We start from the raw sequence: 13,121 nt of genomic DNA on the forward strand, positions 1-13,121 counted from the left end.
TGCTGTTTTTCTGTTTTGTTTTGTCTCTGGTACTGGGAATTGAACTCACAGCCTTGTTCCTGTCAGGCAGGCACTGTTCCACTGAGCTACGCTGGAGATTTGAGAGGAAGTCCATAGAAGGGATTTAAGACTGGAAGAGTGAACATTTTAAAGAGCGCTTCCTCGACTATTCACCAAGGCACCAACAAAACTGTGTTAGACAGGGAAGTCCATTTGAGAGGGACCCAAGCAGGCAGAGGAGAGGGGACAGCTGTCCTGTGCACTGTGGAGTGGGTTTCTTTTGTGTGGTCCTAGAACTTGAAGTCATCAGGGTGTGACTAATGTTACAGCTTCTTCCAATCAACTCTGTCATCCTTGTATCTAGATGGGGACTTTTTGAATTTATACAGGCCTAGTCAGAACAAGTAGAACAGCCAAAACTCAGGGTAGGGGAGGAGAGTAGGGTGTCAGAACAGTTATGCAAATGTATGCAAATGAGGCCTAACTGGGTTAGATTGCATCATCATGGGTTAACAGGGTTTCTGACCTCCTCTACGTGACTGAGCTCTAAAGGTGTAAGACTGGTTCCTGACTCACAACCACAGAAGAATGAGTCATGAAGGGCAGCAGGAAAGAAAGTGGAAAAAAAATGATCTTCAAGTACAGAGGCGAGGACCCCAGTCACAGCGAGATGCGTGAGAAGCATCTCCTCCAGGACTTGGCTTGGTCAGCAGCTGTTGGGTGCGCACCCTCGTTTCCCTTTGCTCCTCTCACCTCCCCAGAGGATGGGACAGTTTCCTTCAGGGTCCTTCCTGGCTACCTACCTGCCACCCCACTGCCTTCCACGGCAACAGGGTGTAGCCAGACTAAGCATGGATTCCCTACCCAGCTCCTCCCACTTCAGACACTGTTGCTGCCCTCCTGAAGAAGGGAGGGGCGTCTTGGAAAGGTCAGATCACAGAGGGAGGGACATGAGCCCCTTATGAACACGCCCACCCCTCACAGCTAGCTTTCCAGAGAATTCCCTGGGTTCAGCCCTGCCCCTCTGACTCGGGCCCACAGGTGCTTTATCAGCAGCTCTGCCCAACTATTGCTCAGGTTTGTCTAAGAGGGTACCCTCCAGAGTACTGACTGTCCTGCGCCACATGCGCCAGTCACAATAGACTCTGGTGTTCCTGTAAAACCTCCCAGGACTTATTTCTTGGGTGATGTGGGTTCCAAAAAAACCCCTGTAAGTCTACTTGGGAGAAGACAAATAGCACACTACTATCCTGAGTAGCGTGGACAGAATGGGCATTTCAAATGAAAGAGCCATCAACACTAATAGCTGTTAGCTCAGAAAATCCCTGCAAACCTACAGACCCAAAGAACAGCACCATGTAATGACAGATTCAAACCATACTTGGATGGCTAGTAGCAGCCGAGGCCAGCAGCTGGCTGTGTCAACTGCTGCCATCCAGGATTATCCAGCGACATCAGGACTGCTAGCACAGCTACACTTCACAAAAATAACCCTGGTCAACAGCAGCGCCAAATTCTCTATGATAATGACTTGTTATTCTGCCTGTTTTAAAGATTACAAAAATAATTTTATTTATTTTTTTTTACAAAAATAATTTTAAAAGATCACATTGTACGGCAGAGAACCATATGATTTGTGAAATTAGAAAATGTAAAATAAAAATTATAGTTCAAATAAAAAGCAACAAATGTAAAATTTAAATTAGAAAATGATGGTTTAAAAACCTTTATCATCCCAAATAAAATAGTGTGCTTTCTTAAGAGGGAAAAAGAAAAGATAAAACGAGATATGGGAAACCTGAGAGAAGCTGTCATTTGACAATTTAAGACTTTTAATTCTTGGGAATTTTCAGAACATGGTAAACTAAAGGAAAAGAGATTGTAAAGTAAGTGTTGTTAAATGAAAACAAAATGCAGTTATTTAAAGCAGGTAGAGCCTTAAATACTGAACTCTTTGAACACAAGGTCTAGATCATGTTCCACAAAACTACTAGGAGATCTAAACATGGAGGTTGGCTTCAATTGAAGGAAATGTTGGGTGCAGACAGCTCTGCTTGCTCTTCCTTCATGAGCTGGAGAGCAGTCTGACATACTTGCTTGATGTCCCATGATCCAGGAAAAGTTGAACATAGCCCACACTGTTTTTCTGTCTTGTAAGGCAGATTTTGCATTCTCTGTTAGAGGAGCCTTGAGCTTTGTGTTAATCTCTTACTTGAAATTTATGCTTTGGAGCTGCCTAGTAGGTGAGAAGTCAAACAACTCTTCACCCAGCATCATTCAAATTGAATTATATGTAAGAGAAAAGGCACAATTAGTGATTATACCAGGACAGCAAACCAACCCAGACCCGCCTGATTCCAAGTAGGAGGTAGTCTCTGTATCTGACACTCTAGGACACAAGTAGAATGGCAACTTATTGGGAAAGAAAGAACATTAGGAGCCCAGGTTTGTCCTTGGGATGTCTAGAACTAATAATATTTTTTATAAAATGCTATCTGCTGAGGGGAGGAGGAGTTGAAGATAAAGAACACAATACTTTCTGTGTTACTCTTGATACCTGGCCCTGAGTCAAGGACTTTATCGCTCCTCTTTGTGAAGACTTGGTCATGTCTGCCACTGTCTCACTAGCTAGCTTTTTCAAGTCTTTCTCTTTCTTCTTTCTTTTCTCTTTCTTTCTTTCTTTCTTTCTTTCTTTCTTTCTTTCTTTCTTTCTTTCTTTCTTCTTTCTTTCTTCTCGTTTTTTCTGCTTTGAGGCTACCAGTGCTAGCTGCTTTAGAGAAAATTATATACTGACATCGACTGTGTGGACACAGGGTCTAGGCATTGTCACAAGACCCAGTAAAAATCATGACACCACCACACCCTTGAACTGAAGCCTACCTTCTAAGTTTCTAGCTGTTATGTTCCACCTTCAGAGTCTCTTGGTACTCCGTTGTCTTCAGATCTTGCCGAATGATCATGGATTATGAGATGGGTTGAGCGTTACAAATATAAATCAAACTCATTCCTTATCTAGGAGTTGAAGCAAAAGGAGGAGGAAGGGAGAAGAGAAGGGAAGTAAAAGATTTCAATTTCTGAAGGCAATTTTACTGATTTGTTGACAGACTGATCACAACACTAAAGTTGAAGGAGATCCAAAATGATGATGTTCATTCTAAAGAGACAGAAGTTTGTAGCTCAGTCAAGCTTTAAATTCTGTATGAACTAGAGATTTCAGATTCACATTTAAGATCCCTGGGCTATGATATTTTGGGGACCTTCTCTGTCCTGACTGTTAACTAGGAAAACCCAATTTGGAGCTCAATATTTGGTAGTGTAGTAGGAGGTATTAGAACTGATAGGTATAAGCTATGTGATTTTAGTTGCAAGTTTTGGCATTTGTAGCACAAATACTTTTGTCTCACTTTCTAAAATAGACTCAACAAAATCACAGATGTCCTCCTCAATGGAAACAACCACTGGACCTCTCAGTTTCTGCTTAAAATTGCCATGTTTAACACTTATATATGGGCTGGGGAGATAGCTCTGTGGCATAAGGATGTGCCTGGCAAGTCCAAGGTTCTGAGTTCAATCTCCAATAGTCCCCCCTCCGCAAAAAACACTTGCATATAACCCACACATACTCCCATATACCTATACTTATGCCTAGATTACTTATACTACCTAATATATAAATGCTGTTTAAAAAGTTATGAGTATTGTTTAGGAAATAACAAGTCAAAGTTTGTATATGTTCAGTACAGATACAATTTTTTTCTTTTCAAATATTTTTATGTGTGGTTGGTAGAACCTATAGATGCAGGATAGAGAATGACTATATATTTTTAGACAAGTGTATAATGAGAAGGTGTTGTATAGGGATATAATAAAGATACTTATGCAGTCAAGTGAGAGCTACCCTTTCTTGGTGATGAAGTCCTGTGCGGAGCCTTGAATATTTTATAACCGTGCTATTCAGAACATGGTCTTTAGATGCAGGTGCATAGCACCAATACCCCCTGGGAGTGTGCAGTGCATGGTTCCAGGCTCCACCCTGGACCGCCTAGATCCACTCATGGAGTTTTGCAGGATCTTCAGGTGATTGGTTGGCATGCTAAACATGTGAGACAGGCACTTTCCAGAGATCTCTCTGGCCCCTTTTCATTAATTGGGTTAAATATTTAGAAAAGAGTTTACTATCTATGAATTACTTTGTTTTTGTTTATTTGGTTTTTAGGCTATATTTATGAACATGAATTACTTTTGGCATTTTCTGCAATAATTTATTCAAGTCTTTCTCTTCTTGCCTTTCTTTCTTTCTTTCTTTCTTTCTTTCTTTCTTTCTTTCTTTCTTTCTTTCTTTCTTTCTTTCTTTTTCTTCTCTTTTTTTCTGCTTTGAGGCTACCAGTGCTAGCTGCTTTAGAGAAAATTATATACTGACATCAACTGTGTGGACACATCTACCTACATAAATTGTAACTGGGGGTTTGTCCTTAAAAAAAGTATACAGCATGCTCCAAAGCTCTGGGTGTAATTGTGGCATGCAAAGCTGACAAACTATTTTACAAAAGAGACCTGAGAAATACGACATTTTCACCACTAGGTGGAACTAGAGTAATTTTGAGTACATTTTTTTCAGGGGCATGAACTATGACTGCTGGAGTATCTCATAAACTGAAAAAGTTGAAGAAGTTAGTCAATCTAATTCTCATCACCTTAAATTCACAGTTAGTAAAACTGCTATTTAATTACATTAAATTAAAATCGCATCTGTTTTATAATCTAAAGATACTAGACGAATAATTTCTGGAAATTCTTGACTTTTCAGTCTTTTTTTTTTTTTTTTTTTTTTAAATGTGTTTACTACAGGGTTTCACTACGAAGCTCAGACTTGTAGTGATCCTCCTGTTTTGTTTTCAGCCTCCCCAGCACTAGGATTACAGGCCTGCGCCCCCACGCTGTCTTGATGGCCAGCTCAGCACGCCCAGGCAGGAGACCGGCATGGCATGTGGTGCAGGGGTTTGAACCCTAGTGCCTAGTCCTCTCAGCTACCTCGGAGGCCTGGCTTTTCAGTGATTTTCATATATTAGAATCATCTGTCATTGTCTTCCAGCATGAGGGGAGATATATTACCTGTATTACCTATGTGCTATTATGAAAATAGTTACTAATGTTTTTTACTGCTACAAGTTTTAGTTATTAGTTACTAAGGTTCATAACTATATGCTAAAATAAAACTGTTGTTGATTATAACCAAACATGATCATGTGAAAATTGCCCTGTATTTTTCCAATGAAGAAATAATCACCATAAAGACACATAAGTCTTCAATTAGACTCATTATTATAATGTTTTTGGTTTTTAAATCCATCTTTGATTCAAGTTAAGTAACCCAGAACAAGGGTTTAGTTAGCAAGGTAAATAGGTAAGCAGGGCTTGAAAATATCTATCTATCTATCTATCTATCTATCTATCTATCTATCTATCTATCTAGATATCTGTCTGTCTATCTAGATATCTATCTATTCATCTATCTGTATGTGACTGGAGTAGGTTATTTTTTTTCCCCCAGAACTGGGGATTGAACTCAGGCCCTTGTGCTTGCCAGGGAAGCACTTATTCCACTGAGCCATCTCCCAGCCCCCGAGTAGGTTATTTCTAATAGCCTTAAACTCTTATATTCAGAGTCTCTTCCTTTCTTAAAAATCATGGTCATGGAACACCTATATTACTTATGTGCTGTTATTTAAAAAATGATGGGCAGAGTTAATGTTCATAATTTTTTCTGATGTAATACTATTTTATACTCTTCAAAAAATAAAAAATAAAAGAGAATAGAATAAAACAGTTGGATGATAATGGTGATGGTGGTGGTGGTGGTGGTGGTGGTGGGGTGTGTGTGTGTGTGTGTACTTCAGATCATCAGATGAGGCATCTGGACAAAAGGCTTTCAGAGTGTTTCTAGAATGGTGGAGCAAACTCCATAGCCTTTTTTTCCACAGGAGACACTAACAGGAATTCTGGATTTATCCCTTTCTAAGGTACACTTAATCACATTCCTGCCTATCACAGCAGTGAGTATGTATAAAAATTGTTTCAATAATGCCTCAGAGTTAAAAGCTATTTCTCAAGTCCTAGTATCTAGTACTCTAATGGTGCTCTTCTTTTGACATTTCTGAAACATGGCTGATTTTGATGAGCTAAAAGTTAATACCCAGTACTGAATCCTGGCTAATATCATATTACCATGTTGATATAATATGTTGAAGCAGCTCATTAAAAGTTGGAATCCAAGCATGCAGAAGCTGCCCCAAGCGGGGCAGAAGCCAGACACTCAGCACAGAGCTCACGATCCACTGAGCTCCCCCAGGATGTCTGCTAGGCGGGAGAGTCTCAAGTGTGGGACCTGTGGGGTCAGGTCCTTACTGGGACAACCACATGGCCTGAGTCACTCAGTATATAAATGCCACCACAAGGAAGCCTGGGGTGAACCGAATATTAGGGCAAGGCCTTGTAATAAAAGGGATGCAGTGCAGGTGAGGAAATGTCCCGTGGCACTCTGGGAGATGGCAGACCAACCTCAGATTTCAATTGTGTTAAGGATGATACAACAAGTGTCTTGGCATGTTTGCTGTAGCCTCTGCTCTCAGCCCCATTCCAAGGACAGTCAACAAAAGGCAGGCAGGTGTGGTCCTATTTCACAAGGCGTTGTATGAGAAAGGGCCAATGGAGATTCTGGTTCTACAACTGAGCGGACTTTCTTGATTTCTTTTGAAAAACTGAGATAACACTCCGTGAAAGTTTAGTGGGGATTACTGTTAATGGGTATAAGCACATGGAAGCACAGAATTCAACATTTTAAAGCTGCTGAATAAGCTGCTATCTCCATGAGAACAGCTGGCCTGGGTGGAGCTTCCTCAGTTACTTGACTCATGGTCCCAGGAGCACAGAGCAAGATATTGCAAAAAGTGCAATGCTTTGCACACAAGCATAGAGCAGTACTGGGGCTGGGAGTAGTAACAAGGAAACTCCGTGGAGTCTGAAGACACAGGAAACTGTGAAGAAGCCCTCAAGGGCTCAATCAGATGGGTATCGAGGTTCAGGACACAACACCCCAATATATTGCTGTAGGAAACCAAACGTGCCACCCAAAATATACTTCTTTAGCATATTTCAGATAGTTTCCCTGAGAAACTGAAGGCACAGGAGCAGTGTTCTTTTGCAAAAGAAGCTTACGTGTATGGAGGAAATCTCTACTATGAAGGCACAGATATCCCTTGCATTAGAATGGCGTTACCTCTGGATAAATCTATCATAAACTGAAAATCTGGTAAGCTATAAATGTGTGTAATATATCTAACCTACAGAACATCCCAGCCTAGCCGATTTTAAATATGCTCAGAAATGTATCAGCTTACACTAGGGCAAAATCGTCTAAGACAAAAGCAAATTGACAATAAGGTGTGGATTATCTCATGCAATTTATTAAATACTCTATCAAACGTGAACTAGAGAATGGCTGTGTGAACATGGTTTCTTTAACAATTTTTATTCTTGAAATCTTAATCTGCATAACAAGATAACCTTTATTCACCGTATAGGTTCCCTGGCACCCTCCCCTAACTTGTGTCTTCACTATCTCCAAAAGCTCCAAACCCACTTTCTACAGCTCAGAATGCTATCTAAACTTCAATTATTTTACCCTTCTTGATGGCTTGTATTTTGTGGGACTCTGCACATCAAGAAGATGAATTTTTCCCCCCCTTTAATGTCTCTTATGCTAATTTAACTCACAACCAAGCCATTTTTCACTTCCCTATAAGGAAATAAGAACTAGCCTGACGTTTTTGACCGTCAGTGACAGTCAAACAGAAACTTCCTACAGAAGTCTAGTTTAGAAACTGAATTTCCTGAGTCATCTCCACCTCATCTAGCAGCTTCTGGAAAATAGACTAGCTTGGCTCTGGTCTACACTCACCTGGAAGCCCTACGGAGGCCTGGGTAGCCTGAGGGTGGAGAGAGCAGGTGCTTTCAAGAGGGCGTGGGAAGCAGGGTGTTGGCTCAAGTTTGTAATCCCAGCGGAAGGATCACAAATTCAGGCTCAGCTTGGGAAATTTAGTAATATGATGAGATTGTCACAAAGTTAAAAAAAAAAAAAAAAAAGATTGGGGATCTGGCTCACTGCGAAGGCCCTGGGTTCAACCTCCAGTGCTGGAAATAATAATAATAATAATAATAATAATAATAATAATAGAGGCAAAGCAATAGCTTTCAAACAACTCCCCCAACAGGCCCATTGCGCTTGGAGAGGACCCCGGATTCCTCCGGGAAAGAAAGCACAGACTGGTCCTCTGGGTGGTCCCCTCAGGCCTCCCGGGCGCGCGGAGGCGTCAGATCGGACAGCGGCGGGCGTGCGGAGCGGCGTGGGGCGCGCCGGGCCAGTCTGAGCGTGAGGTAGGCGCCGGAGCAGACAGGCAGGTGGAGCCGGTTCGCACCTCGCGACCCGCTAACCGGTAGGGGCGGGGGCGTGGCCGGAGGGGCGTGACAGAAGGGGCGTGGCCTGAAGGGGCGCCTCCCATTGGCCGCCCGGCGCCGCCTCGCGCCGCCGCGCTTATAGAGCGGCCCGCGCCGGAGCCGCACAGCACGCTGCCGCGCTGACAGCTCTGCTCCCGGATCCCGCGCCCGATCCCGCTATGGCCACCGTGCAGCAGCTGGTAGGAAGATGGCGTCTGGTGGACAGCAAAGGCTTTGATGAATACATGAAGGAGTTAGGTGAGGCACCGCGCTCGGAGGACCCGAGGAGGGCGCGCTGGATCCGCAGCGTGCGCGGCGCTGCTGCCCGGCCCCTGCGCCCGGCTCCTCCTCGCATCGCCCCTGCCCAGCCAGGTCCCCGGCGCAACGCGCGGCAGTGGCTGGGAGAGCGGGGCGTGCGCGCCTCCGCCGCCACACGGGGATGTGCCGCCTCGTGGTCCGGCCGGCTCCCCTCTGCACAGCGGCCCGCGCTGCTTCCCGCCGGGCGTCCGCACGCTCGCCCCGGCCCAGGCCGCGCATCTTCCCGCCCCCACCCCCCGCGGCACCATCCGGTCTCCTGCGTACTCAGTCCAGGCAGCGCCCACTCCCCTGCTCCACCGGGCCGCGTCCTTTGTTCCTCGCTGGCGCGCATGGCCCCCTGCCTTCTCTGCGAGGTCGCGGCGTGGCAGGGTTAGAGATTTCCTGTAGCTCTGAAAGGGCTTCAGCTTTGGCTCCCTGGGTCCTTTGCCCACTCCCGCCCGGTGGCTGACACGTGGTGCAGACAGCACTGACCACCTGCTGGCACGACCCAGCCTGTGTCCGCAGTAGGGCTGGGCTTTGAGGAGAGCAGCGAGAAGAAGCCTCCCTGGGTTGTCTGCCATCCGTGTGCTACTCTTACCTCTGGGACTGGAGGGTGAGGGGCCAGGAGACAGCGGGCTTGGATGAAAAGCTAAGTTAGAAACTGCTGGCATGCGGCTGCTAACCACTGCAACGTGGGTGTGGCCCTGCAGAAAGCATTTGACTTCTTCAAGACTTCCAAGAAAGAGCCTCCTTAGAAAGATTTAGGTTCTTTTTCTTACTTTAAGTGGTGTGTCATTTCCTACTACTGTCTTTTCCTAAACCAGTGCAGCAGTTGCACGCTGGTTGAGACTCTGGACAGACAGCAAACAAGAGTGGACTTTTGGCCCAGGCCACTAAAAAGCGAGTGGGGTTAGCATAGCATGGATCCCCTCTGCCAGGGGCTTTCCATCCTCAAGGGACTGCTAGGAGAAGGAGACCACTTGAGAAGCCGGCGGCTCTCTGGTTGGCACTAAGTGACTCTCCACTACTGAGACCCTGTCACTGGATACTAGCCTGTATCCAAGACAGCGCAGCATGGGTTTAGGGTCAGTATGTAGAGAATTAAGAGTGTGTTACCATACACCAGTAGACCAGAAATACAGCATTTTTTTTTTCCCACACCAAGATGACCCTGAGAAAAGCTGTTTACTATACTCGTCAAAGACATAGGATTTTTGTACTGCCCAGGTGTGAGGACCACGTAGGTAGAGAGCAGTTTCTCTGCCCACTGAGAGCAGATGTGTGCTAGGCTAGGAGCTCTGGCAACATGATGTTGTCTAGGCTCAACTCTTTTAAGGAACAATCACCATATGGAAAGAAATGTGTGGCCCATTTATTTGCTCAGAATAAGCAAATAATGACTCAACTAATAAGCAAGGTATTCTGAGCTGGCAAGAGACAAGGCTCCAAGGGGAGCCAGGAAAACTCAGTCCTGCTGTATGTTGTAGTTTCACTTGAAATCGGGGTTTGGCCTGCATCTGAGGTCCCTTATGAATGTTGGCCCAGAGGGGAAATATACAGGTTATAAAGTATTATTTTTTTTAACAATTTTGTTGAGAAAGAAGTAGCAATGAGACAGTTTCAAAACAGGTTAATAGGACAGTTACAGTAATTAATATATTGCATATTGTTGTCGTTGTAGTTATTTGTAGTACAAGATGCAGAAAAAGACTTTTTTGTTTGTGGTACCAGGGATTGAACTCAGGACCTTGTGCTTGCCAGGCAAGCGCTTATTCTGTTAGCCATCTCCCTGGCCCTATAAATTAATATGTAATTTAATAATGTGGAATTCCATGGCTGTTTACTGTAGCAATGGACAGGCTGCAAAAAGCAACAGTCAACCTTAAGATATTCAGATAGACTGTGTTTTAAGTAAGCAGCACACAATCACAGTGACAGAAGTGGGAAAAAATTACCCACAAAATAGTAGCTGGGTGTGGTGGCACATGTCTCTAATCCTAGAACTCACGAGGCTGAGGCAGGAGCATTGCTCAGAGTTTGAGGCCAGTATGGGCTACATACAGAGTTCAAGGCTATAAAAAAAACTTTAAAGCAAAATGAATATCATGTATCTTTGATATATTTTCTGTTTTCCAGGGTAAGAGTATTTCCATTCATTAATATCATGATTGTGCTATGAAATCAAAACGTTGTACTACTTGAATGTCTAGCACAATGAGGGCTGATTTTTTTATTTTGTGCAGCCAATTAATTATTTCTTAGGGGATTTTCATATGTGAGTCTGTGTATTAAAGTTGGAATATGGTTGGCAGAATCCATTGTATAGGAAAAAACTGAGCTAGCTTCTGAGTTTGCAACTTTGAATCCTTATCTTTAGCTTCTGTCAACTGCTTTGAGTAAGTGAAGTTAAGGAGTGAAGTTTGGCTGACTTTCTCAAGGCCAGCATGGCATGATAGCCCCAAGCTGAGATTTGAAGCCTGGTCGTTTGTGCCGTTGTTTCCTAGCAGAATGAACTCCAGTCAGTTCACTTCAGTGCCTGCCCCACTGTCAGTAGAGACAGAACTTATCCTCTGTGCTCAGGATTGCTGGGAGGCTTAGGTCAATTAATATGCACAAGGTCCTGCATGCAATTAAGTGAAAATACAGCAGGCATAGTGATTAAGGTTAAATTACTGCTTTTATTATGCAAGTTATGGCTGGTTTTCTGTTGTTTAACATGATGTACTATCCACAGGAGTGGGAGTAGCTATGCGAAAAATGGGCGCAATGGCTAAGCCAGATTGTGTCATCACTTGTGACGGCAACCACCTCACCGTTAAGACCGAGAGCACCCTGAAAACAACACAGTTTTCTTGTAATCTGGGAGAGAAGTTTGAAGAGACTACAGCTGATGGCCGAAAAACTCAGGTCAGCCAAACCATGTTGTGAAATCACTGAAGCTTCTAGGATGATAGGGTGTATTGTAACATTTTTATTGCTTGCAGTCAAAACCTTAGTGAAAAAGTTATTTTCTGAGTTGAGTTTTGACAAACTAGTAAGAGGACTTGCTTCACGGAGTGTGCTTTATGAGCTTCTCAAACGAAAAGCACAAGCTATTTTGTGTGTTAAATCAGTGCAATTGACAAAATAGACTCAGAAAAGTTGTTAGCTTCGAGAATGAATAAGCTCAGTTCAATGAGCAGAGAAAAAGTTGATTAAAGACGTTCTGAGTCATGGAAATGTTGGTGATGGCCTTTGGAAGGTTAAAGGTATCTTTATTTTTGCAGACGGTCTGCGCTTTTAAAGATGGTGCGCTGGTTCAGCACCAGGAGTGGGACGGGAAGGAGAGCACGATAACCAGAAGGTTGCAAGATGGGAAGCTGGTTGTGGTAAGTGTCGGGCTGTCTTCTGTGTTACTGGGTCTCTTGCCTGGGTGCCTAGTTCCATAGCTGCTCTCTGTTGTTGGCTGTGAGCAGGAGAACCATGGTTGGGAAGGAAAAAAAATACAGACTAAAAGTTAAATGCAAGGGCACTGGTGAGCAAAGGCGCCCCTTGCTAGTGTAGCTGACGATGGAGCTGCAGCTGGGCTTTGTCCTTCCTGAGCGTTGCTGTGGATGTCATTGTGGGAGGCCACCAAGCTGCCCTGTTGGGCATGCATACGGTTTTCCATTTCTTTAAAATGAGTAAATTTGCCAAGACCAAATGAGTAATTTTAGTACTATCTGCAACACTTTGGGTCTCATCCAAACAATAGGACATAGCTCATCTCAAAACCTGAAACCCTAAACATGTTTTCTCCATCTGTGGGATAGATTATAAGGTTGTGTGGGATACTGAACCTAACATTTCACTACTTACTCACCCGTGCTCTGAACTGAGACAAGTCTTAACTCTAATACCTTTTCTGTCTCTTAGGATTGTGTCATGAACAATGTCACCTGTACCCGGGTCTACGAGAAAGTAGAATAGGTATCCCATCATCACTTGGACAGGAATTAGCTTCGAGAATGAATAAGCTCAGTTCAATGAGCAAATCTCCATGCTTTTTTTTTTTTTTTTGTCATTATTTTGATCAATTACCTTTATCACAAGCATTTCACATACAACTATTTCAAAGTGTTGATTTCACCAGGATCATCTCTTTGGTTAGTAAATAAATAAATGTGTTTATGCTAATGAGTGTTGTTCATATTCCTTAATGCTGTAGGAAATTAGTGATACATTTAAGTAACTAGAAATTTAATAAATTCTCGGTACACTTGAAGCTGTTACTCTGAAATTATATCCAAGTGATTTATATGTAGAACTACTTTTACAGCAAAATGCCAGTTATTTAAGTTTGCTCTATCACA

The 13,121-nt window shown here is 43.5% G+C and overlaps 1 protein-coding gene across 1 annotated transcript; it reads left to right on the forward strand.

Annotated features, from left to right (window-relative positions):
• The first annotated feature begins 8,596 nt into the window (after positions 1-8,596).
• On the forward strand, positions 8,597-12,835 carry Fabp5 (fatty acid binding protein 5). Its single transcript, XM_004643075.2, has 4 exons — positions 8,597-8,751; positions 11,525-11,697; positions 12,057-12,158; positions 12,685-12,835. Exons 1-4 carry the CDS (start codon positions 8,673-8,675, stop codon positions 12,736-12,738), a joined length of 408 nt encoding a protein of 135 aa, XP_004643132.1. The 5' UTR covers positions 8,597-8,672; the 3' UTR covers positions 12,739-12,835.
• The last annotated feature ends 286 nt before the right edge of the window (positions 12,836-13,121 follow it).

This window comes from Octodon degus, unplaced genomic scaffold (assembly GCF_000260255.1).
Source record: "Octodon degus isolate 3935 unplaced genomic scaffold, OctDeg1.0 scaffold00165, whole genome shotgun sequence".
NCBI lineage: Eukaryota > Metazoa > Chordata > Mammalia > Rodentia > Octodontidae > Octodon > Octodon degus.